The sequence below is a fragment of the Diadema antillarum genome, unplaced genomic scaffold (genome assembly GCF_040938485.1).
Source record: "Diadema antillarum isolate AM-2024a unplaced genomic scaffold, OU_Dant_1.0 seq00000398_RagTag, whole genome shotgun sequence".
In the NCBI taxonomy this organism is placed as follows: domain Eukaryota; kingdom Metazoa; phylum Echinodermata; class Echinoidea; order Diadematoida; family Diadematidae; genus Diadema; species Diadema antillarum.
The window spans coordinates 2245364-2273077 of NW_027271389.1; the positions used below are offsets into that span (position 1 = coordinate 2245364).

The 27714-nt window shown below is 39.5% G+C and overlaps 2 protein-coding genes across 2 annotated transcripts in view; one reads left to right on the forward strand and one right to left on the reverse strand.

Annotated features, from left to right (window-relative positions):
• The window catches only part of LOC139732049 (FERM, ARHGEF and pleckstrin domain-containing protein 1-like), a 145567-nt gene extending 128452 nt beyond the window's left edge, over positions 1–17115 (reverse strand). The window contains exon 1 of the mRNA XM_071642928.1: positions 16987–17115. The gene's annotated coding sequence lies outside the window, so the exon portion shown is untranslated. The remainder of the gene's footprint in view (positions 1–16986) is intronic.
• Positions 17116–22615: 5500 nt separating this feature from the next.
• Positions 22616–27574, forward strand: LOC139732078 (activating signal cointegrator 1 complex subunit 1-like; the record flags this gene model as incomplete). Its single annotated transcript, XM_071642953.1, has 5 exons — positions 22616–22751; positions 23579–23791; positions 25306–25484; positions 26721–26810; positions 27529–27574. Coding segments are annotated over exons 1-5 (664 nt in total), but the record flags the coding sequence as incomplete, so codon positions are not given.
• Positions 27575–27714: the final 140 nt, after the last annotated feature.

Below are 27714 nucleotides of genomic sequence, written 5' to 3' on the forward strand. Positions count from 1 at the left end.
CTTCACACGCACAGATATCCTTCACACACACACACATATCTACTAAATCCATGAAGCAAAACTCCAGGGTACTGTAAAACATGATATATTCGCGGCATGAATTTTTCGCAAATTGGAGCCGATGGCCACTGGCATTCAGTGCATATAGTGTACAACAGAACTTTCGCGTGCATTTTAATTTTGCGAATCTTCACGCTCGCGAAATTCGCGAAATTAAAATGCACGCGAACATTTCTCGTTTTACAGTATCTCTGGACATGCTTTCCTTCAGACATCTTTCACCAAAAACCACGAAAAAAAAATCATGATTTTGAATGCAGATTGCATCTATGATGGTCATCATTTCATTACGAGTGAAATCAATTCAACGTCTTTAATAGTTCACTACTTTCATTGACACTTGTGGTTGTGTCTGTGCACAATGTATGTTTAAATTCAGTGATATGTAGGTCTTAAATGCATGGGTCACTTTATATCTATGATATGCCTCAAGCCCTTCATTTGAATGTTGTAGCCAACAACGCTGCACAACCAGTTAAATCAGGAAAAAAACAACAACAACTTCAGAAATAGCAAAGAAACGCACTTGGGGAGTTCATCCAAATTCTAACACAGAAATTGTCACGATGCGGACTCTGAAAGAGTAGAGTTGGGAGAAACCAGAGAGAAATGCTGCATATCCACAAAATTTTAAAGTTAAGCTACTGTCGCCACTATGGACTACTACATCACAAAGTTCAGCACTATTTGCTAGCTGTGCGCCCAAATTCCCCTCATGCGCCATCTTCATAAAAGATGCACAATTGCGCACCTTTGTACCTGGCGGCGGCTCGCTTTCACGACCCACGGGAGAGGGCCGAAGAAAAGGTGGAGGACCCCCGGAGACGCATGAAGTTGCATCGTCCTGTCATTTAGGCACAAAAGGCTGAAGATATGCTAATTAATCAATGTCATTGCTCTCCTTTGGCTAGTCTACAATTTTCAGCCTCTCATTTTCAATATTAGTGTGATACAACTATTTGAATCAGTTATAATCCATGCATGGCTTCAAAGCTGACTCTGTGTGATCAGTATACAGACAAGGAAAAGTCGGTCAAAGCTCACATCAAGCAGAATACTACATCCTCACATAAATATGGGCAGTTGGCCAAGTGTCCTACACATCCACTACAATCCCAGGAACCACATTTTTGTGGTTTGGTGCTCAATCTTTTTATTTAAAAGATTTTTTACTACACATTGTTTTATATGGTGTTTTGTGAAATACAAGTGAAGAGTAATGTGGGGAAAAACCCATATGAGCCCTCTGTTGTTTATCTGAATTTTCAGTTGCTGAAGTTTCAAAGACCACTCAATACCTAGATTTAAACCTAATCTTTAAATTGGCAACACTTTTAAAAAGATGTCAGTGTCTAATTCTCTTAAATTGGCAAACATCATTTTTATCTTATTTTGTGTGAATTTAATGAATCTAACCAATACCATTTTCATCTTTCTATATAACATACAAATGTACTGTATGACATGGAGTAAAATTTAGAGGTTGTCATGAGGTCAAGATTATTTTCCGGAGCAAAATTATCCCAGGACACCGAAAGGAAAGGGATTGGGACACACTTTGTACTGGACAAAATTAGCATTACGTAGACTGTCCCAGGGATGAGTTGACCCCGGGTATACTGGTCGGTAATCCATCTTTGCCAATGGGTGTCCTGTAAAATTCAAAAGTTTCCTGGGGGATACATCGTAATGTGTATAACATAGGAGTTCCTACCACAAGAGAGGGATGCACAACAGAATACTTATCAGACGGGCAGAACTGAGCCGATACCCCTTTCACACTGAGCAACCCTCAAGTCCATGGGTTTACTGTGGTGCATGCACTGAATTTTTTGAGTCTGAAATGTCCCATCTGATTAACTCAGTTTGAAATATGCTAAAAAAATGAATAAGATTTTGAACACAGTTTATCCTTTTCTACCCCACCCCATCCCCATCTCTACCCTGGGTACTCTCTGGAGCTAAACATCCATTCGACAGGAGATTTCATTCTGAAATGGTGAGATGTCAATGACTCCCCACACCCTGCCTCTTTATGGCGAGGGGTGCACTGCCGCCCTGTCACTGCTCTTGAAGGGGTGTGCGAAGAGGGACTGGCTGATATTGGAGGATATTCTTGTGCTTGCCAGTTTCATCCAGGCTTCACAGCATTTCAGTGCTGAAAGGTGGGCGGGGAAGTTCATTGCTGGTAACAAGGAGAGCTGCAAGGTATTCCCCTTTGTAATCACAAGTCATTCGGTGGGAACCAAAGCTGTGATCTGAAAGGGGTGTCAGGCACCACATTTTGTAAACAGAGACAAAACATTCATCTTTTCATCTTGCAGAACAAGTTAGGACCGTGACAGAAAGACAGGGGGATAGCTTGCAGCTATTTGTAATCATTGCAACAACTCTGCTCATTACAAAGAGTCAATGGGGCTGATGTCACCTGGGTAACAACGGTACTTGCCCCTGGCGTGTGGATCTAATTCCTGCAAATGTAATTCCATGGTTTCTTTAAGGTAGCTCTGCAAAGCCCTTAAGAAAGAGACAGAGAAATTCAAATACACCATATATTCGCTACGAAGAGATCACTGCTCATATATCTAACATCTTCTCTATCAATGTATTCCTTCTTCCATCCAGGCCATTAATCTGTGCAGAAAACTTACTCATAAAATTCTGGCTCCTGCATTTGCTTTGATATTGAAAATCCCCAATTTTTAATGTAGGCCTACATTGTACATGTACAGTGTAGCAGCCCTGCAAAATTGAATAAATGCAATTTCAGGGCACTTCCAATGACATGAAAGAAAAGATAACGTTTAATAGCATGCACAAAATGTAACCCTCTGTAATTTGGTGCCATCACAGAGTAATCATGATGGTTTGGCCATATCTTTTTACCTTCTCCGCCTACAGAACGCCTACAGAACGTAATTACCAAATACATGGCACTAATGGAATTACAGTGTACTTGTGAGTCATGGCATTATGCTAATACACAAAAGACACTCATTGCATGAATAAACTGTGCGGGGAAAGTCTACATAGGAACACTCATAACATCCAGGTGTAGGAAGATCTCCTTTGAATGCAACTGCTATGGCTCCAAGAACGCCTCAAACATACAAGAGTTTATTAAATTGGTTCAGTTTATAGGTGCAAAAATCAGTTTTAGTTCACACGTGGTCAAAAGAACTCACTCGTCTGCGAATGAATTGCTTTAAATCTCTGAACTGTGCATGCCTAAACAATGCCTGGAGCATGACAAGGGCCCAATTTCACAAAACTTATCATTTGAATAACAAGACAACACACGGCATTTATGCACAATACCACTTTAATATATTGCTTTGCATGTTCATTTGCACTTTTCATCAGGAAGCTGTAAAAGACTGCAAACAGATTAATATTCTTAGCCTCCCTCTCCCCCCCCCCCCCCCCGAAAAAAAAAAAAAAAATGTAGCTAAAACCTGTAGTCAAAAGCTTTATCATAGAATAGTAATTTGTCTTTAAAATATACAGTGGTGTAGCCTTGTACCTCAGTGTATGGTCTGACAGTATTACAAGAGAAAGATTTGGCACTGCCTAAAATGATCAGTAGGCCTACTGTATCTCTTCAACATGTACAATCTTGTACCTTTAAACTGTATCGTACATTTGCCGAACGAAAAAAGAAAACATAATGTAGGCCTACATCCTTCATTTTGTTACTTGTCAACATGAAAGCATACCTGGCCCCTGTCGTTTATATGATCAAAAAGTTATTCACTCAGACTTCCAACTCCACCCCCACCCCGAAAATCAAGAAAATCAAGGAAATTTAAGAGTATCACAAAATATGCAGACTGTTACAGCCCAATAAGAAGCTTCACAGATAGAATAGAGGAAATAATGTGCAATTTGGAATGGAATTTGTGCTGCACGAACCACAAGATTGGAGAGCCCAGTGAATTGTGTCAAAACATCAACACCTGAGGTCAAAGGGCAAGAACACCCAGACATTCTCCTGGAGTTACAGACACACTGACATACACACATACACACACACACACACACACACACAAACACACATCCTACAACAACACACATACCACACACACACTTACTCACTCACACACATGTGCATGGCATGCATGTACACATCTTGAGTATCTTGAGTGTACATGTACCTGGCAACATGCTAAAACGGGAGTTTTCTTTCCTCCATCAACTCCATGGGAGACGAAGGGGGAAATTATGGGCCGTCGCGGTGGCAACAAACTACAACCTCCCCTTTTATGGAAGTCATGTTGGGATCTCGACCCCTTCTAACCTCCATGCTGGGTGAAGGGGTGGGGTGGGGGGGGGGGGGGGGAGGGGTCACTGTCTGTCTGGACTGTAAAGGAAGTGCCATGTCTGAAGGGATGAATGATACTGACGTGCATGTCAGGCTGATGGAAGACAATGAACAGTGTGGCAGGGTGAGCAAAGTCTTGCACTCCACACTGGTTTTAATACTGTAATACAAGATATTTTCCCTGCATGAAATTTTTGCAAATTGGAGCCAACAGCCTGTTTTGCAGCATGAAATTTTGGCGAGTTGCCTCTCAATGCATAGGCCTTTAGTGTAGACAAGAACGTTCGTGTGCATTTTTAAGTTCACAAATCTTGGCTCTCACACCATTCACGAAATTAAAATGCACGCGAATATTCCTCGTTTCACAGTAAACCATGGAGCTCCAACTCCACGGTAGAACTCACTCACTTGCCAGTGACAAGCAGATTGTCACTGGCAATATCAAAGTAAATCTGTGAAGCTCCTCTAGCCATATGGGGCAAGTGATTGTTTAGATTAATAAAGATTGAAAGGATAGACAGATTGGAAATATTGTGCCTGACAACTGATAAACACCAATTACACAAATATCACTGAGAAGAGCTCCAGTAGCAGTACACCTACATAATCTCAATAACACAATGAAATGTTGTTGTTGTTGTTTGTGTGCATGTGTGTGTGTGTGTGTGTGTGTGTGTGTATTGAGTGTCACATGGTTGAATAAGATGATTCCCATGTACATGTAGGCTACCCATAGTCTTCATGAATGGACCAGCATTATAACAACTGAAACCAACTTCAATAAAAAAAAGGACAATTTCGTTCTTAAACTTACCCATAGAGCAGATGAATATTTGTATTCAAAACAAAAGAGAGTTTGTAATTTGATTGTTTGAAATGTTGCCAATCTAAAGAGGGATCTTCCTGTACAGCTCCCAGTCATCATACTGATATCTTCTCTCCCAAGAATGAGAGAAAGCATCACACACTTGAGGGATTGTCTTCTGATTTGTGGTGTGTTTTTGTATTTTTTTTTAATTTAAAATACAACAACCATGATTTCTATTTCTATACCTGGCTTTGTAGAGCTTTATTACTGCGATATCATTCTTGCACTTGTGTAATGTTAACTGCAGATGGGTAGTTTAGAATATGAAAATAGACCTACATAAATACACCATTGCAGCACTTCCCTTTAACTAAAGATGAAGGTAGACACTGAGTATCAACAGAAGTTTTTACATTGGGAAATATGAACTGGATGCTTATTAGTATGACTAGATGACTGCAAGAAGTGTAAATTCTTCTCCGCTGAAAAATTATATTGACTCGGCTCGTGATTTACTGATAATGCCTCATTTTCAGAAAGTGACACAAATAAGCTGCAAAACCTGTCAAATACCTCTATAAAGGTAGTTGCAAAAAAAAAAATGAATAAAATGAGAGAGAAAAAAAAAAAGAGGACAAAATGGATGCCTTTGTCTGCTGCCCTGGGGGATGGAAGATTTTGACAAACAAGCAACAGCAAATGGGCTTTGGCAAAAGAGGAGGGACAATTGTTGAAGAGCTAAACAGAATACAATCTCTTCTTCTTCAATACGGAGCACATACCTATCTGGTTAACACACAGGCTAAAAAACACAGGGAGACTTGCAACTTTAAAGGGAAGAGATGAATATGGCACTAATTGTAAGCACCGTGTTGATACTGAGTAAACTAGGTCTATATGTACAATTGTACATGTAGGCCAATGTATAATACCCTGTACACAACCCATACTACTCTTGCAGTCACGTCAAAGACAATTTGTTCTTGGCAGGGGTATAGTCTTCATGTAAATTTCATTTATGACATATTTCATTTTATGACATTTTTGGAAAGGGTGGTTAAAACTAATAGTCCTATGAGGCATACACTTGTATGCATACATCTCAAAATGAACTTCATAATGGCAAACTACATTATATATGTAATCAAACTTTGAGTTCACAAAATATTCACCTCTACTTGTCCTCTTGACATCGTATCATGTGTACATACACGTAACCTATAATTTTCACTTGCAAAATTGCTTACAATGTATAAATCAACAGCTCGCACATTTCCATGGATCAGTGCGCTAGAACTTGAAGTACACGTCACGAAATTCATACAAGTTCAGGGGCCTGTTTCGTGAAGATGTTTTTAATACAATTCTTGTACATTGCAGAGATAGCAAATTGCACACCAGAGCTGCAGTTTAAGTACAACTACAGCAGCCGGGAAGCACCCAATAAGCTTTAGGACCCCGTTTACAGTGCGAGGCTCGGCACCTTCATTTCAGTGTAAACGCGCAAAAAGGCCAAATGCGAGGCCAAAATTGGCCTCGCATTTGGCCACCCTCTGGAGGTGGTCTCAGCCGCGGCTCGGAAGTGGCCGAGCCCGGCTTTTTCTCAGTGTAAACGCAAACTGGGCCAAATGCGCGGCCAATTTTAGTCTGGCTTCCAAACCCTCTGCCTGTACTATTTCGCTATTCAGGATATTAACCCCCTCAACGTCGAAAACTAGTATAGTTTACGGTGGTTTTGTCCTGCAAAGGATTTTTTCCTCTGGCAAAGGTCTTTGCCCGAACGGCGACTTCGTCGCCACGGAATTCAGTTGGCAAAGGGTCTGAAAACCACACTATACCATATTGCATTTGTTGACAAGCAGAGCGCCACTACGACAAAATATTGAAAGGTTTGAATCAAAAGCGCGGCCGAGCCCGGCAGTGTAAACGGACAAAATTGCGGGGCTCGGCCTCGCAATTGAGGCTGGGCTCGGCCCAGCCCCGCACTGTAAACGGGGTCTGAGTTTCACAGTAGTTGCCAAGGTGCCTGCAATAAATACATCTTGTCACAGTTGCAGACATTTGGCACAGGAGCCCCAGAAGAGATACACATACTATTTAAATGTACTACAGCCTCCATTCATCCAATACATACACATTTGTACAAATCACAAAGATGGGATTTTTATGTCTTTAACCTACAAATGTACCTGTATCTAAAGACTATAAAAGAAAAGCTGCCCATGAAATGGGCAGACCGATTGTGTACTGTACATCAGATTAAAGTTCTTCACACCATCTTGGAGCATACAGTAGGTCAAGGAGCAACACATTACAGAAGTGACGGAAAAGGAAGGAAAAAGGGTTCCTCTCACCAAATCCCTTTATCATCTTATCCCCTGTCTTATCCTCATTGTCTTCCACTGGTCCGCTATTGTCTAGGAGATACGACCTGGAATTCGATAGTCTAATCACCTGATTATCACTGAAGGCAGGCTCAAAGTTCAGACAAGACTATGCAGGCATACCATGTGCAGTGTACACAGCATTGCCAATGTGCACTGTTTGCAGTTGTGTGCATTGTTAATTGTGGTTTACTGGCATTGCTAACTCCAGCACCCACACAAATAAGAGTAGATAGTGTATATTGTGTATCAGCCCATTATACATCCAGTCGATCATTTATCAACCATTTTCTACTCCCAGGGCAGAACTGTCAACGCCAGTTGGTGTATTCACATGGACAGGGGAATGATGGGGTATTTCACGTGGTATTTCAAAACATGACCACAAAAAACACTGTGAAATACAATGTGAAATCCATTGCAAAACACCATGGTATTTAGGGTGGCAATTCAACCTTCACATAAACTAAATAATTCATGTAAAATGAAATTTTCATGAATTGCCGCTAGCATTCAATGCCCATAGTGCAGACAAGACGTTTCATGTGCATTTTAATTATGCCAATATTGGCTCTTGCGATATTTGCAAACTTATGCAAGCAAATACTCCTCACTTTACAGTACTCCATGAATTCCCTTACATTGCACTGACAACATTGTGTTTGATTACAACATTTATGCTGTGGAGGTTATGTATAAAAAGCTATTCTTTTTCTTTTTTTATAGGGCTGCTAAACATTTGTAGGAGCTGCAAGGGTACATGTGCCTGTACCAATGACTCCTGTACTGGATGTGATGCAAGACTCCATACAAAATGACTTGTTCAACAACAGAATATACACAATGGTAAAAAAAATTCCACACCTGGCATTGTGCTGGGCACTTTTCTCCTGTCACAGACAATACACATAAAGAGTTCTCCACACTCCAAAACCAGCAACAGAAAAAAACAAATAGTAAAAATAAAGGCTAATTGTCATACGCGCATAAAAGAGTGACAGGTACGCTGTAACTCTAGACGTCATTTGAGCTGGCAATATCTAATCCCAGGTCCCAGCAAAAATCCGCTGGTGTAACATGACCTTCGCAGTTGGCACTTCACAAGTTTATTGCGTCCTAAATCTCTCTGGTTACTCTCAAGACAACAAGTGGGCCTGAAAGGAAAGGCACTGCCTGCAACATGACAGCATTCCCTGCACGGCTACAGAAAGACCCGCAGACTGCCATAAAACATGTCCACAAAGACAAATGACGGTAAAAAATTTCCAAGGCCAGGGCTGTAAGGGAGACTTTCACTGAGCTGAATGTGATCCTTGGAAATGGCGGCACACATGTATACATACATACATTGTACATGTACATATGTACTGTACATACACTGTACAATGCATACCAACAGAATGAGATCACTGCATTGCAGCTTTATGATATTACATTGTAGGCCTACATGCTGTGAGCACGTAGAGTATAGTACTGATAAGATGAACAATGGCTTCTATAGTTGTACTGCACCGTCCTGCGTTGCATGAAGTGCCCCACAGTTCAAAACTGAATGCACAGAGTGCATTATCCCAAGTGCTCGGTTGTCAGACTTACAGAGGTACACGTAACAAGACTGTAGCTGGTTAAAGTAGATGACATTTGTGTGTGATTATACAATACCTTGCTGTACACTGATCACTTGCTACTTGTACCAGGGAGATAGGGCCTTGGAAACATGATCGGCATCCCCTCCTCCTTGGAAGTTATACACTGTAGACTTGACAGGTAGAATCGGTTTCGACAGGAGACTTGTAAACAACCAACGCAGTCATACTTTATCAAAACAACGTCAAAATTCTCATAATCACAGTAACAGGGCTGCCAACATTTCCATAACAGTTCAGGAACATTCCAAAGAGTGATGTGGGGGATACCCCCATGTTACATCTACAGTGGTATCTCATTCCACCTCCCTGATTGGACAAACAATTCCTGAATCAGGCAGACCTATATTGTATGTGTTCTCTCATCTATGCATAAGGCTGCGTTCACATAGAAGTAGGCACGTCACTCGCGCGCACCCAAAAATCAGCCATTTCAAAATGATCGTGCGTGTTCGGCCATTTTCATGTGAAGTGAGTGATGATACTGGGGTGAGAAGTCACGATTGTTTTGTCAAATTTTTGAATGATGAGAAATAAAAACATACATATTTAAGAAAAAAATATCTGTTTCTTGCGTGTCTGTGTTGATGTGTGTCTGTTTTTGATGACAAATACGAAAAAAACAGGCTTGAAGCGCGGCTTACCGACACGGTCAGGGAAGCTCGAACGGCGATATCTCGGTGGCAACCTCCGCGCCACGCAATTTCGTAACCTGTTTGTGTGTGCTTTCTGCATCGTTTCCGGGTGCCACACGTAATATATCTGGAAATGAGGTTGCCAATCACCAAGCTGTATACCTTGGCATCGGGTACCGAGTCCCGAAATTTTCCAAGATAGCGACTCGCGCCGGCAAGCGACGGGAAGGCAAGAAGATGTACTTTTTTACCCGAATTTGCTCGAATATCTAAATTTCGATATCAGATTATTAATTTTGAAGTATTTTCCTTTCATTTGATATATGATTCATTTTTCAATTATTTTCATGGCATTTGGGACAGCTTATTGTTTTCCGCCTTCCACTCTTTTTTGCACAACTTCCTACGCTACGCTACGGCCGCGAACCACGAGTCAGGGTTTGACCTTGTGCAGCGCTATGCCTATCTTTTACACATGTTAGCTGGACTTAGTTAATTTTTCAACAAATTTGACTGGCCCGTCAGTGATTTCATGACCAAATTGAGGTATTTCCACGCTTTATTACAAGAAAATTACAAAATTCTGAATGCTCATTTTTTCTTTTCTTTGTGGTATGTCCAGCTTTCTAGCAACTTGACGGTGTTTGGGCAATTATGAATTTATGATTTTTTTTAAAATACTGGGTCAAAATGTGCCAAAAATGCAATTTTCCCAAAATGGCTGAATTTAGGGTCTTTTTTCGAGTCTTATTTTTCGCATAACTCGAGAACGAAAAAACGAATTTCAATTTTTTTTTCTGTTTTGTGTTTCTTTTATGCCCCTCCTTCCTCTGCAAACGGTTTTAAGTTAAAATAAAAAAGTTTTAAAAATGGTGTGATATGCCTAATAGAAGTATACTATTCGGGTATTCGGGCTCGTTTTTCGAGGGCACGCGAATAGCTTGAATCGAACGATAGGATTTCCTCACACCGGTTCACATAGGAGGGCACTATTTGAAAGTACGAATAGCTGCGAAAAGTATAGCAAAGTGGGAATCGAGCTTGTTCGATTTTCTTGCAGCGTATACCGTCTCTCGTTTATGAAATAATGACAATTTTGGTCTGGATTTGCCCTTTAGCAAAAATAAGCATGTATACTGACATTCTGATGCAGTTTAGAAATTGTTAATAAGATTTGCTGCGATGTAGGAGGAAGAAATCCTCACTACATGAGATGGTGAGTTGACGGTGCGGGTGATGGTGTATTCGGTGCTCGAATAGCGAATACCGAGCACCGAATACCGAATACCGAATACCGAATACCGAATACCGAATACTTCCATGTGAACGCAGCCTAAAGGAAGACTACTGCAAAATCAGGGAGACTTGGTGACTCTGCAGTAAAACCTCTGTATTTTGTCTACAGTTTGAAAAAAAAAAGCCTCTTGTTGAGATAAAATTGCGAATACATGGACGCAATGCTGCCAAATGCAACACTGGCATGTGAAGAAGTCCATACATTGGATAGGCATGTCTACTCAGTGCATTCAACTCTCTACTGAAGAAAGACAGAATTTGGCATATTTTGCATAGATTCAATTTACACCACACCTACAGCAAACAGTTTCACTTCCAGAGATTCAGCAATTTACAGTCACCTAAACTGTGGAAAGAGTTGAGTTTGTTGTTGTTGTTGTTGTTTTTTTTTTTTTGGGGGGGGGGGGATTTGCAATGAGACCCATGACATGTCACAGAGCCTTTTCATTATCATTTTTTTTTTTCATTGCTCGACCACTCAAGAAACATGACCATCTGTCAAATATTTATGATAATCACAACTTGTATGAGTATGCATACAGTACATGCGTACATACATTAATGCACGGTCAATAGCAGCAATCAATAGTATATTAATGAAACTTTGAGATCATTTGACCTTTGATAGAACCACAGACACAAAGTGCCAAGTAATCAAATCAAAACCAATGCAAGCACAGAAAACTGCACGCTGCCCACATGGGAAAATGGAAATGGGACAAATGACCATGACGAGGAACAAGAGGGGCAGGCAAAGGAATAATTACCCCAGGACCATAAATAGCAACTGACCATCTGATTGATTCACCACCTGCATCAGGCCGCATGACAAGGGAAAGTCCATACACGCCCAGAAAGAAAAAACAACAACAAAACCTCAAATGTTTGAAGGGAAAACCACAAATGCAAATGTATGCACAAATTACCCTTGTCACATCTGTACTGGTGAAATTGTATTACAGTAGACTGTTCCAACAAATCAAGGGTTTGCCTGATTTGCTGAGGCATTTTCTGCTTGGGCCACTATTGTCAATCATGCTCTAATTGTTGTGTACTGTAGGCCCATTGCATGCTCTTTTTTTTTTTTATTCAATATTGTTATTACGTTTTCCTTCATCAAATATCAAGCATACGGTAGAAGATGATATGACCAGAAGTGGGAGAAACAAACCACTTTTTTAATATATAATACAAACTGATCTTGTATACAATGACATAATATAAAGAACTTATGTATGACTTTCTTTCAATGAAACAAAGCATTGAATATTATATCACTGTGGCAGTATAAAAGTGGGGGCTTGTCTTTGAAAGTCATGTGACACTAATGTTGCTTCCATGAAACATTATATTTAGGAGCCTTTCAAATGTTACAGAAATTACATTAGTACTGTACAAGTTTTATGCAGGTATGTACATCATTGTGAATTGGCCTCTTCTATTTTTACTTCAGCAAGTCCTGGATCTGTCTGCCAGTGATAAAAAGGGGGGGGGGGGGGGAAATGAGAACACACTTGTACAATGTAAGGTTCTAGATTACAATGTAAGTGTACAAAGAAAAACAAAAATGAGATAATTATCACTTGCAACCACTGGGGAAAAAATGGCCAGGGTATCTCTCTCCTCCTTCTCTTTCATATCCAGTACAATTACCAAGTCTGTCATATTTGCTCAGTTTTACAGCACTCACTTACAATGTACATTGTATTTCCTGCTTCTGTTTTGCAAATTTTACTCAAAGCTGATTTTGACTGGTTGATTGCGAAGTAATTATATGCACAGCTGTTAAACTGGTTCATTACAAAATGTACAGTACGTCAATAGTGACAAGACATACATCTGTACAATTGTGTATGCACTAAACTAAGCAACGACAACAGGCCAACAATATTACCTATTAAAGAGAGTTTCTGATGACCTTTCATAACCAAAACTAAAGATGACATCATAACATCTGAATGATATAAATGACAACAAAAGAGGCTTTTTGCACTTGATGTAGTGGTTATGATGCTCCTTATGTTTGTGATATATGTACTACGTTGGAAGTGAGGTATCATCACCCACAAATACATGTATCTCATTTATCATGACTGTTAAAGACAATAGTTGGATATTAGCTACACATTTATGTAGCAGCCTGGGCTTAGCCTGGCTGCTATGCCACCGACAGGTTTTTTTTTTTTTGTTTTTTTTTTTTTTTTATTGAGGGGGGGAGGGGATTACATACGACGGAGAAGGAAAAGGTATGGAAGCTCAGATTCCTTCAATGTTAGCTACTTAAATTGGAACAATGTGAAACAAAACAAATCTCCCTTTACCTTTACAGATGTACATTGTAGGCCTACACTGTAGACTACACTAAGATTTTTAATATCGAACCAATTCCTGAATATAATACACTGCATGTAACCGTGTATGGGTATACTGTACTTGTACGTCTACAGAAACCACTGGATAAGCAACTCAAAATCAGATGCAGCTAATTTCTAGTATCCTCTTGACTCACCGTGAGTAACTCGCCAACTTCCCACTGGAAGGCCAATGGGCCAGGAGCCATCACCTCAGCATCATGTGCACACATTTGTACTGCACGAGTTGACATATATTATGATAGTCTGTACACTGCAGACCACATTTTAGTGACAAATCCCTCCTGTCTGAACTACACATTGTGCATTAGCATCACCTACTGTACAAGCATTGTGATGAAAGATGTACAATGAACTGCTCTGAATACTACTCCTTTCCTACTTTTAGTGTTCTGTGAAGGTTACATGACAGCAAGTTCTACACATAAACGAAAGGAAAATATGCATGATCCTGTATCTTACTAGTAGAAACCAAGGAGTACAGTGTACACTTCAATGAAAGTTTCCATAAAGTTTGGTTCTCATGCCAACCGATTCTTGGCAGAGTATCTTAGCAACATTGATGCAGCAACTGCCGACAACAAAATACTGACATTACGAGTGAGACACAAAGACACACACTTAAAAAAGAAACAAAAACATGAGAAAACATCAAATTCATTACGACAGAAAATCTCTGGTAACATGTTCCGAGCACCACCAGTGGGCCTACTGACATCATAATGACAAGATTTGATCAGTACCTTATTTAATGCACCAGAATACAGTGTGTTCCTTTGATAAATTGCTTTTTAAACAAGGACCCTTAAACATTTACATGTAACAAGCAAGTTCCCTGCCAGACTTCATAAGTGGGCAAGTGGGCAACTGGGCAAGTGGGAGAGTGGCTTTGTAGTATCCTGCATTGTTTAATTTGCTCATTTGGGCTTATTGGGTCAGCCTTTTCAGACCTCTGTAGTCAACATCATGACTCACAAACACAAAATACACTTAATACAAATTATGTGTGCAAATGCTTTCTTTTTTGCAGTATTAAAAATCTAAATCTAATGATTAAAGGGTGTGTAAAGTTCTGGTCGAGGTAAGGATTTAGCTTTTAACGTTTTGCGAGATATTCAGAAACTACTCTATGAGATGTCAAAGAGCATGCAATTCTAAGGGGTATCACAAGTTTATTTGATGAAAATCAGTTTTGAAATGGCTGAGATATCCAAAAAAAGATGAAACAAAGAGATCCCAATATTGCAATAAAAGGCGTGGCCTGTCGCCTTTTATTACTATCACATTTTTGGATATACTCAGCCATTTGAAAACCAATTTTCATCAAATAAACGTTGAATCCTTCTTAAAATTACATGCTCTTTCATATTTCGTAAGAGGTTTCTCATTATCTCACTTAAGAATGTTCAAAACATGAATCCCCATCTCAACCAGTACTGGTGTACTGTACAGTCCCTTTGAAAGTCCAGTTCATGCAGGGCCAAGATGTCATGTACACAAACTTATCATAGTATAAAGTGTACCGGTACAGAATATTAAAAAATCATAATAATAATAATAATAATAATGGCATCCAAAAGGACATACAGTGTAATCTCCATCAGGAGTATTTTGGAAGGGAAGCTACCATGTACCAACATTCTTTATTTTGGTCTTCAGGCATTCTATGCCTGCCCAGCCCTCTTCCAAGGCTTGCTTGAGGACATGTACAGTGTATTATACTACAGTTAATAATGCAGAGCTACTGTACTTCCTAGTTGGTAGGTTGTCTTTCGGGCATGGTATACTACATCGGTACATGTAGTATGTACTGTAAAGCATTCACCTACACACTTTTTATTGCATGTTACAACCACAACAGGAGTGACCAAATCAAACCATTTGAACACTTACAGTTAAATGATATAATATAAAACCTAATTATATAAAAAAGGCTGCTATTGTGCTAATCTATAAACATATTTCTTCTTCATTCTGCTGAACTCTGCTCAACACTGCAGGATAATGATAAAAATTATTTAAAAAAAATAAAATCTAGTTCAATGCTTGGTCTACAAATAATGTACCAGAGAACTACATGTACAATGTATCAATTTTTAATGTGAATAAGATATGCATTTTTTTTTTTTACTTGATATGCTACAGTTTGTCTACTTATAATAACAAGCAGTCACGAATACGTTGATCTTTGCTTTCCATAGATAAGTTCTTCTTAAAGATTTGCATAATCTAAAAAATAAATCCCAGAAGTATCTGACAAGCTACAAATGTAGTCACAACGGCCCGAATTCACGAAGGTGGTACAAATGAAACCATGGTTTAAACCATGGAGTGCCAAGTGTCGCACGGAATATTTCATTACAAAATTGGTCATTTCGTCAACAAAATGACTGTTTCATTAACGAAATTTTAAAATGTTGTCATTTTGTAACAAAATAATCATTTCATCGACGAAATGACTGATTTCGTAGTGAAATATTCCATGCGACACTTGGCGCTCCATGGTTTTTGTCCATGGTTTAAACCATGGTTTCATTTGTACCACCTTCGTGAATTCGGGCCAGTATGTATGTTTTAGTTGTACGTAAAATGTATGTGACATATATACAATGTAGTTTATAAATGCAAACTGATTTGTGTAAAGATGAAGCTGCAAGTCCTGTATATTGACATGCTCATGGCATGCACTGATTTTCTAACCAACTGATTATTATGGTTCTTCGACCCTACTTGGAGTTTGCTTACGACCCAGGTACAGCAGCTCTCTTACATATGATATGTAGCTTTGTGTTACGACTGTAAAAATGCCCACAGCAACACAAGAAACCTGTACTGGTACAAGCCCAGTTTGGCAGCTATTGCTACAAATTTGTCTTGGGAATGTTCAGGAGTTATACTATTACTAGACCTCTATGTATGTTGAGGCCTGGCCTGTGTGAGTGTAGACGATAAAGTGTACTGTCCTGTTGGCCTCACAATGCACAAGTCAACAGGCTACAGTACTGTAGTGGGTGGGTGGTCAGTCGTTATCCAGAGTCGAGAACAGTCACCACAACTGAACTAATTTGAGAAATAGAAAATCTAAGCTGTCATGCGGGAAAGATCTGAAATGTCTGAAGAATATAAAATTAATAACATGAGTGATCATTGTGAGAATCTTCCCTAAATGTCTGCTCTTCCATGCAACACACATGCGATCTTGTCAACAGAATGGAAGAGAGAGAAAGAGAGACATTAAAAAGAAAAGAAAAAAGATCGAATGTCTCTTCTACTGACATGTCGCGGCGGCGGTGCTGCCTGCTGTACGCTTCACCGAGGACACACGGCAGGGAACCCCGTGCGCTCAACGCACTACCTTACCTCCACTTGTTTTATCACTTGATTAAATCTGAGCTGAAATACGCACCCAACATCGCGTTTGAAATACACTCTTTATCCATAACAGACTGATTGGTCATACTTACTGGACTAGCTGTGATATCCGTCAAGTCCTGATTCCAATTAAATCCAGTGAAAATGTTGATTACAGCGAAATTTTTGCCCAAATATTTCTCCTCCCGTCAAAGAGTCCGTCTCTCCCCGAGCACCTTTCGCCGTAGATAAATGGATCAGCAAACTTCAAGCAAATTCCTTGGATGGACCAACAGAGGGCGTACTACAACTTCTTGCCATTCAATTTGCTAGTGCTTCCTTCACGAAGTGTCTTTTATCGTCGCGGCGTCCGCGACCTCTAACAATTTAAGATTTTAGTAGGGGGGAAAATAGTATACCTACCTGAAAATTATTGTATAATCCTGGCATGTTGGGTTTTTTACATCACCAGAATTTAATTCCCGAGTTGAAAATCCACATTTCGTTTAGAAAAAAAATGTGAGAAGGTGTCGTTCTCTGGGTAGATAAGATATATTATACTGTAATTTTGCACAATGGACCAAGTGGCAGATTTGGGTTTAGAGAGTACAATTATTATATTTGCGCGGAGTAAAGCAATTAAAAAACAAGAAGAAAAATGGACAGAAGAATTTAGGATTATCAAGACATTTTGTTTCAATTTTTCTGAAAGCCACTAAGTAACGTGACAGTGAGCAGGAGCCTGGAACTAGTTTTCATATCCTTTTGACAGTGTAGGCACATCACAGGTCATACATGCTCTTTATGCGTTTAGCCTAGTAAAGTTAAATTTTCCCATCTTGTTTTGTTTTCTAACTTTCAAAAGAACGAGTTATACACGAGATAAAAGAAAATCTAAAACAAAAAGACCTGCCGCATATTCTTCCTTATCACTGGAAATTATTCCCATTCTCTAATCCATGAAGATTGTTGAAAACATTATCCATCATAAACAACAAAGTGTTCTTCTTTCTTGAACTCAAAATCTTATACCCTTATTATTATTGAGTTATTAAATAGATATCGGATACCATCAGAAACAAGAAGGAATCATAATCATTTCATTCATTGCATATACAGTACAACCACAATGTTCTTGTGAGACACAAAATTGGTCACTATAAGCACTTGACTATAGCCAAGCCATTCTTTAGGTTTAGGTTCGAGCACCTTTTGTCAAAGGAATTTTTTGTTGTTCTTTGCAGGGGCCGCTGAACCAGTGCAACCCGAAATAAAAAATGGCTTGTGAAAAAAAAAAAGCCGAATGAACAGAACAGAATAAAACAAAAATAAAACAAAAAGGGGGAAATCGGGGTAAATCACATACAATTCCAAGGCAAGGTTTCATCTTTACATTCTTCCCCGTCAAAGGTGATGGGGTGGGATGGGCCGGGTGGGGCGGCAGGAGTCATTGGGGGTGTGAATGATAGTCAGGGGCGGATCCAGGAATTCTGTAAAGGGGGGGGGGGGGGGGGCGTGACTAATATTTCTGGTGCCACTTCCGGGTTTCATTTCATTTTTTTCTTTTTATTTCCTTTGTTTTTTTCAAAAATTTAGGGGGGGGGGGCGTGCGCCGGTTGCGCCCCCCTCTGGATCCGTCACTGATAGTGACCCCCATCCCGTCCCGAAGGCCCCCTATGCCCCCCCCCCCCCCCCCCCCCCCCCCCGAAAAAAAAAAAAGTTTCGCGGCCCCTGCTTTGGGGAATGCATCTTTCTGCTTGAATGTCTTCGAAAAAATATTTGAATCAATTTCAGTTTGGGGTAATTTGGGTATGCTAATTTGGCACAGTTATTATCTTAATACAAAATTGCAGATCTAGAGAGAAGGGGGAAGGAAGGGAGAGCGGGAGGAGGAGGGAGAGAGAGCAAAAAAAGTGGAGTGTAATCAGTCATTAAGTCGCCAAATTAATTGGGTCAAATCAGTAGATTCTCCAACATCTCATTTCCACCATAAATAAAATAACATAAAGTTTAAACGATTTTTAGTTGTTTTAATCTGTCGATAGATATACTCCATGGTTTGAATTATTAATTGAAGATTTCTACTACCCAAACTTTACTAGAATAGTGAATTGATAAAAAAGGGGAAAAACACTTCCCCAACCTCAAATATAACCCTCTCTTCAATTTGAGATTCACAAAGTGGTCAAGAGAATTATTACCTTCAAAACCCACAAAATTCATCCCACCACCCATCTCTGTCTGTCTGTCTGTCTGTCTGTCTGTCTGTCTGAGCTGTTTCTCTCTTTTCTCTCCATCTCCATCATCTATGCAAATTATAATTGTCTATCTGGGGAAAAAAAGGAGGGAAAATATCTCAGAAAGTGGGTATACATGTACTGTTGAATTGTACAATCGATTATGTCACACAAAATTGTATTTGTTTTGGGTGCTGTTCGTTATTCCGAAGGTTCGTTATTCAGAAGGGTCGTTAATCCGAAACACACAAATTCCCCATACCTAGAGGTTCGTAAATCCGAAAATGAAAAAAGGGTTCGTCAATCCGAACATTATTGTGGAGTTATTCTGATGGTTCGTTATTCCGAAGATTCGTTAATCCGAAAATGAAATTCGGAACAATGAACTTTCGGAATAACAAATCTTTGGAATAAAGAGCCTTCGGAATAACGAACCTTCCGAGTAACGAGCTGTAACCTTTGTTTTTGACCCATCACACTGCATTTCCAAAACATTGATTATGCATATTACCGATCGTTCACAAGATGATTATGACCTTACGAGAAATTGCTGAGGTCTGAATATATACCAGCTATATATGAAGAGTTTGTTCGCAAAAACCGATAAGTCCATTTTCGAAGATTTTGAAGTGTGGTCTCTGTCATAAAGTACAAAATAATATATTGGTCACTACATATAAAGGTACATTAATTTTTTGAAGTTATGGTCAAAAGAAGCAAAAATTTTCTTATTATTCTCTCTATTTTTCTTGATCTTTAATCGCAAATATCTCCATTTGGCAAATATGGACTTATCGGTTTTTTTCGAACAAACTCTTCATATGATACCATCTATGATTATTTATTGCTTTTTATCTATTCACCTAGAATATTCATATATTTACTAGTATTCATTCACTTAGTTTAGATTTGCTGTGTGTAAGCACAATGCATAGAATTTCATGGTTGTCTGGGTTTCAATGTATATTATTTTGATTTGATTTATTCTTGTATGGCATGATTTACTTTTCTGCAATTTCAATACCATTGTGATACATCTATATATACAGTCAAACCTTCTTAGCGGTCACGTCCTGTCTATATAGCGGCCACTTTTGTTGTTTCCCTTCTGAGTGGCCGCTATAGACAGGTTCGACTGTAGATTTATTCGTTTGCTTGTGATGATATTTATTCATAAATCAAGATTTGTGTCTGGGTCAGAGATTTTAGAAATAAATAAATGCAGATCTGATAAATGTAAAGATATGAGTAGATCTATAAGGTAGAACATTGAGCATAAAACCTCAATGGTTCGCACTCGCACTTCCAGCCTGCTCCTGGGTTTCCCTGCTTCCAGGCGGCCAGGTAATCACATGGCAGGCCACTTCATGCGTATGATGATACCACAGTAAACGTGCTGACTCGGAGTCGACTGCGTGTCTCAGTGGCTGATTAGTGTGTGTTGTTCATCGATCAGCGCAGCTGCACCGCTGGTAGTTCAACTCTCCCACAACGAAAGGCAATGTTTACAGTTCTACTTTTGATAATACAGTCCATAGGTAGGTGAAGTTGACTAGGTTAGTTGGGTTGGGGAACCTGGATTTACGCTTAAGAAAATTGTCAAGTCAATCAGCTAAATAGCCCTAAAAAGCTTCAGCCTGATACTTCTATTTTGACTCCTAATCGTACTCGTAGTCCCACTAACTTGTAATGAGGGGGTTCGGGCGCCGTCTGCATACAAGTGTAGGTTAGGTTTCACATCACATTGGTCATTGGGTACTAGATTGATCTAATGTAATTACATGCCATGGGCTGGAGCTGGCTCTCCACTATGTCATTATGAAGTGAATTTGGTCATACAGGATCAAGTTTACTTGTACTGGTGTAGTGGTGGTAGTGGAACTACAGTCAAACCTGCCTTAGCGGCCACCTGTCTATAGCGGCCACCTGTCTACAGCGGCCACTGAAAAATCCCCCCGAGAGAAAAGCCCTGTTAAAGACCCTGTGTATAGCGGCCACCTGTCTAACGCGGCCAGCGGCCACAAATTTTGTTTCCCGCGGTAGATTTTAACCTGTCTGTAGCGGCCACAGAGCCGGTAATTCAGCATGTTTTTCTGATTTGTGGCCGTGCCAGACATTCATGGGCAACGTTCAGTGATCGCCACCGCTGCATTCATCACTTATTCAGTCATAATAATGCACTAGTGTAAAGCTTTCTTCACGACTGTACACATGCTACTGTGCAACAATTTCATAAACACCGGCATTGCTCAATGCATGAAATACACGTGTGTATACTTACGCATAGTACATTATGTACATTAAATACTTATCGACGTATCCAACGATGATATATGTACATGTATAGGCAATGCACAATAAGTTGGATTACCTGTCTATAGCGGCCACCTGTCTATAACGGCCACTTTTTTCGTTTCCCTTGGGTGGCCGCTATAGACAGGTTTGACTGTACTAGTGGTATTTGTACTATCAGTGTTATCAGTACAAATAAATTACCACAAATAACGTTCCATTATTTACAAGTTCAACAAGTAAACTTTATTGCTGGTAGTGTAGTAGTGCACTCCCGTTATAAAATTTAACGAACACGGTTATAACAAAATTCCGGTTATAACGAAGTAAAAATTCAGGCCACAACATTATCAGCTCTCTGTATTTTAGTTGTTTATTTGTTCGGTTGTAAAGAAATTTCGATATAACGAAAGAAAACTGCAGGTCCTAAGGACTTTGTTGTAACGGGACTCAGGAGTCCACTGGACTGTGAGTGTATTCTTTTTGCTTTGGTGAATTTTCGAATAATTTCAAAATTCAAAATTCAATAATTTATTGTCTGATTTAAATAATGCAAAAAATCTTCCTCCACTAGCAAAATAACAACATTACTGTACCCGACAAAAATACCAAACAGATCACATATAAGCGAAATGACTAATTATTAACAATTTGATACATCAAACTATGTTATAACTAAATTTAGTTGTCTAAACTGAAATACTAATAAAATGAAGAGGTATGTTTAAAACTATAAAAATAGAACATTATGATATACTGTTGATGCATTGAATCTTTTTAAACATGCTGGCGTCTGACTACCTGGTATGGCAAATATATATCTAAATTACAAAATCATAAATACACAATTGCCAAGACCCTAAAAATATGTTGGGAGTGGAACATATGTGATGTACATAATGTACATTATACAGAAACCCAAGGATCACATGTGTGCCCAAGAAGAGCAGGAATAAGAAGAAAAGAATAGCGGTAGAGAAGGGTGGAGAGAACACTCAAAAAAAAAAGAAGAGTTCCATAGGACAGCTGCCTCTGTGGGCACACATGTAATACAGTATTGTTATGCAAATATGCAGACCCCTATTTCGGAGCTTAAAGTTTCAGATAGCTACAATTTGTAGGACCAGGTTGACTATCCCATGTGACAAACCAGTGATTCGATTTGTTATTTTGTTGTTTCTCCCTCCTTAACAGAAAAATGAATCACAGCAGCATGGATGTTCTAAAACCACCCATCATCACCATAGGAGGGCGCTGTTATCGATGCAATCCAGCCCAAGTATCATCCTATGCTGAAGTAGATGAGGAAGAGGAAAGATACCAGGATCGTTCCCATGGTGACGAACCCAGTGAGCATAGGGGTGATTGCATTGCTGAGCAGGACTGAATGTGAATTATATGCATGATTGACATGGCTAATAAGGAATTTGCAAGCAACCAATGAAAAGAGGCAGAACTAGGCAAACCCAGTCACATAACCAACACTTTGCTGGACTGCATGTCTCTGGTGCATTTTGAGGCCACAGAGAATATTGACCATAGGTTAAAAGGTTTTAAAGAAGTGTGTGATTTCAGGATTTGCCTTCGATATGTGGTACAGTCCAGAATCCTTTAGACATTTTCATGTTGACCAATGGACTCTTGAGATGCATTGCATGAGGTGTTCACTCTATGAGCCATCACTTTAAAGAGGGGGGAAGGGCACAGTTATTTACAAGTGTCGATGTAATTCCTTCCAACATGGTGAACACACACATTTATGTGATGCACACAATCTCTTCCGTGCATGCAAGTACGTTATCTTTCAAAGAGATTAATATTGTACTGTACCTCATGCTTTTGATCCATTTGTAGTCTCACTGCTAGTGAATTTGATGTAGAGCTTCTCATTCACCAAATGCAAATTGCATTTAGCATTTTGATCAAGATGACTCTCTGTTCAAATGTAGGCATACTCACTGTCAATATCTATTATTTCACCTCATTTTCAGTCATTGGTGACTGGATGCCAAGTCAGCTTTGCAAACAAAAAAGGAAGATTTGAACCACGATGCTAGATATATGCCAGAAGGCAGAAGCATAGAAGCAAAGAACATTATAAAGGTAAATGCTGCCCAACTTTATTGACCAAATAAACTCTCTCTCTCTCTGTCGCTGTTTTTCATATTTCATCCAGATGATGAGTGCATGCTCGATGCAGAGATGGACGATGAGTCATGTGACCAGGTTGAGATAATGAAGTTTGGGGATCTTTTCAAAGTGGTCATGGAGGTCCCCGCAGCATTCTTTGGATTCATCATCGGACGCAGGGGGGAGATGAAACGGAAGATCGAAGAGGAGACCCAAACCAAGGTCGATATTCCCAGAGGCAACCAAGTGGAGAAAATATGTAAGTCACTAAGCAGACAAGCCTGACTGCAATATGTCACCAGTGCAACTTTGCATTTATTCCAGTGAAAACATAGTTCTCAAATGCCTGCCAAACTGTGGATTTTTTGCTCAAAGATGTACACATGTACGCATAAAAGATTTGTGAAATAACTCTGTAATAGCATGGTTTCATTTGGGTAAGAACCAAAATGCAAAATATTAGCCAAAAAGGTTTGCCGGAAGTACTGTACTACAGTCTCAGAGCATAACTGATCGTGATTGTTACATAATTTTTTTGTAATCTATCATCAGTAATTGACAAATCAGCTAGGCCACAGCAGTATCCACCTATCTTCTGTGCTAGAGTGAATCGCATGCAGCTTGTTGGAAAATACAATCGCTATGGCATGATTGATCATCACATAACGTTCTTCCTACCTACTACGGAATGGGGAGAGGGTTTTAGTAATAACAGTCGTGTCCTACGATCTAAATTATTTTACACATTTGATTTCGAAATACTTCAAAACAACTCGGTATCTTGGCAAGTTCTGTCAGCTAGACAAGCTTCTTGGCAGACCCCTTTGATGTATTGCAAGCAAGTTCCAAATACTGTATACGCTATAATTTTCGCGTACATAAATTTTCGCGAATTGCCGCTGTCACACATTTTCGCGAGTGGTTAAATTCGCGATTGGGGGACCAGAGAAAATATGAAGTGGCAAAGAAAGTGTGAATTTTCAACTTACTAGCAAATAAGAATGATACTAGTTATACACTGCATGAAAAAAACTTACCAAACCCTGCGAAGTAGCAAGTTAGAATTCAACATTTTTGAAGTGGTTAAGTCCATCGCGCTAGATTTCTGACGAGTGGTCCCCTTGCGATAATGGATTGGCTCTCTACAGTATTCGTAAGTAGACGTGGATGTGCGTAAACAAGCTTAGCCAGTATGGTCTGTTCGGTAAGCCATGACATGGTATACTAGTACTGAAATGTTCGTATCATCGAGGCAAGGGATTCATTTTGGAAGGTAATATTTTCGCGTGTGGTTAATTTCGCGAATAGCTCCCGACTCGCGAAATTCGCGAAAATAAAACCCATGCGAAATATATAGCGTATACAGTATTGTAAGATGAATTTTGAGCCCATCTGAGTACTACATGTATGTTTTTTATCGTTGAAAACAACTTTTCAGCAAGGGCTGTGCACCATTTTGTCAGTGGGCAGTCAAAAGTGAAGGTAGCATCATTGATGGAGACGAATTTCCATGGTACCAAACAGAAGAAGAGGAAGGAGCTATGAATAGCGGACCTACTGTAAACCATAAACATTCATGAATTGCCACTGGAATTCAGTGCATTATGTAGACTCAAAACGTTTTTTTTTTTTTTGGTGCAATTAACTTTCTCTAATCTTAGCTCTTTGCAAAATTCATGAAGATTTGATGCACACAAGAATATATGGATTACAGCATTTATATTTAGACATGACTGTACCTTTGCCTGTCCATTTCATTTCGATGTCTGACAGCTATTACTGGCAAGAATAGAAATGGAGTGTGTTCGGCCAAGACCCGGATAGACGTTTTGGTGGACTCGGCCCGCAAGAGGGAACCCTTTACCCACTTTGTATCCTTCCCACTCAACAGCCAAGCCGTTATGGACAGGTTCAGCCAATTCAAAGACGAGGTTCTCGCAAACTGCAGCCATGTAAGTCTGTGACCTCATATACGAGTCAGAAGGGCATGAAATAAAGAGGGCTTGTGGTCATGCGATATACATTTTCTGTCATTTCATGGACTGTAAAATCAGAAATATTCACGGCATTCAATTTTTGTGAATTTGAGCTGACAGCCTTTTTCATGGCATGAAATTTTCAGGAATTGCCACTGGCATTCAGTGCAAAGTGTAGACAAGAACTTTCGCGAACATTTAAATTTGGCGAATCTTGGCTCCTCGCAAAGTTCACAAAAATTTCTTGTTTTACAGTAAACTGACGGGTGATATCGGCATCTCTAGCCACCCAGTTCGCAAAATCTTTTGATACGATACGAGTGATGATACTAGTGGTCTGTAAAACGTATTGAGATACTGAACCAAGTATGAAAACTCGCTTTACAAGAACCGACTAATATCATAACAAGGAAATACAACCTCTCTCAACAATCAATGAACTGCCCACAGCCTCCCTAAATATGTGTTTGTGTGTGTATGTATGTATGTATGTGTGTGTGGGGGGGGGTGGGGGAGGGGGTGGTATGTAGATACGGGTGTGTCAAAAATAATATCAACTCTAATCTTGACATGAATGTACCATGCTCACATACATTTCTCCATTCACTTCTGCACTCCATGATTGCAAATTTAACCTCTCAAAAAAATGTTTGGAAGTTCCCCAAAGTGGAATAAAATTAGACTTGCTAAATATATGGCATATACATCGTGTATATAGTAGTTTCCTTATTTGGTTATATGCCATGGCACTTAAGTGTAACTTGCCACGCTTTTTCATCAGCATCAAGTCAAATATCCAAACTTGACCTCAGTGTGAAAGTAACTGTAAGTTAGCCAGCCCACCTATAGGTGTAACAATGTGCATCAGTCTAACGGGAAGGCCATTGTGACAAAATAGGGATTAAGGGGACTAGGTAATCTCTGTTTATTGGTAGTTAGTATCCAAACAATCAATGCTAATCTGCAAAGAAAGCTCTCCAGTGGACGTTGTCAATTGGCAAAGAACGCACATTGATGGTAATAAATATGCATAATTATCAATTTGTCAAAACCTCTGCAAAAGTGTGAAATTTACTGTTTCCCTTTAGTGAGTCGAGGCCAACATTTTAAGAAATGTCTAGATGCTAAAGACCTGATGCAAATTTCAGTTTCTCTCTATCACTCTCTGTCTCTTTGCTCTCTTTCTTGCTCCCTACCCCGACGCCCTTTCAGTGCTACGGAATAGAGGACAAAATCATGCAGATTCCTGCCAAGCTTCACCTCACCGTTACCACGCTCGTGCTCATGAACAAACGAGAAATCGTAAGTTTACGGCGGCATCCTGCCGACACAGCCAAGTCTGAAGCACTACATCGTCAGCATGGACTAACATTGTATCAGTAATCGCATTGGTCTTTAAAAGCTGGTGCTCATGAACAAAGAAGATAGTGTAAATTTGTGGCAGCATCTTGCGGTCGCAGCCAAGTCTGAAACACTATATTGTCAGCATGATATAAAAATGCTTTTCCAAGTTGTTAGAGAAATGTGGGAGTTCTGTTGGTATCCCTGACCCTAAGCAAAATTTTAGCATCATCATTATCATGATCCGATATAATATGGAAATTTGACTTTAGAGAAACCAGCAGGATAAGGGGAATTTTTAATTGTCGGAATGGTGGCACGGCCTGCGAGTTCTAACTCTTTGTTTATGCACAAAATATTAAAAAAAAAACATATTTCTAATCATTTAATGTTATTCTGTGTATGAAATGCCAATGTGAACTTGTGTATAGAAATGCTCCTTGAATAGTCGGCTTCAAAGATATGTGAAATTTTGCTCACATTTCTTTATTCTTGTATCATAATTTTCTGTGAAAAACAGTTTTATACCAGTATTGCTGTCACTGATGTACAGAAGCAGTATGTCACCCCAACTCTAGTTGTACTGTAAGAGTGTTTTCATTAGATCTTATGGTAGAAACTCCTCTTTGCAGAGCTACATATGACTCCTATTTTGTGTTTGCTTTTTTCTTCTGTTTAGGATGCGGCTCAAGACATTTTGATGAATGTCAAGAAACGATCATCAAGTATGTATATGTGGAACCTCATTATAAGTTTTGTCAAAAAAGCTCATATACGGGCATGTTTTCTTTGACATTAATGGTATAGCTTGGAATTATTTGGATAAAAACAAAATTGTGCGATTTAAATACCTGGAATTTATTTG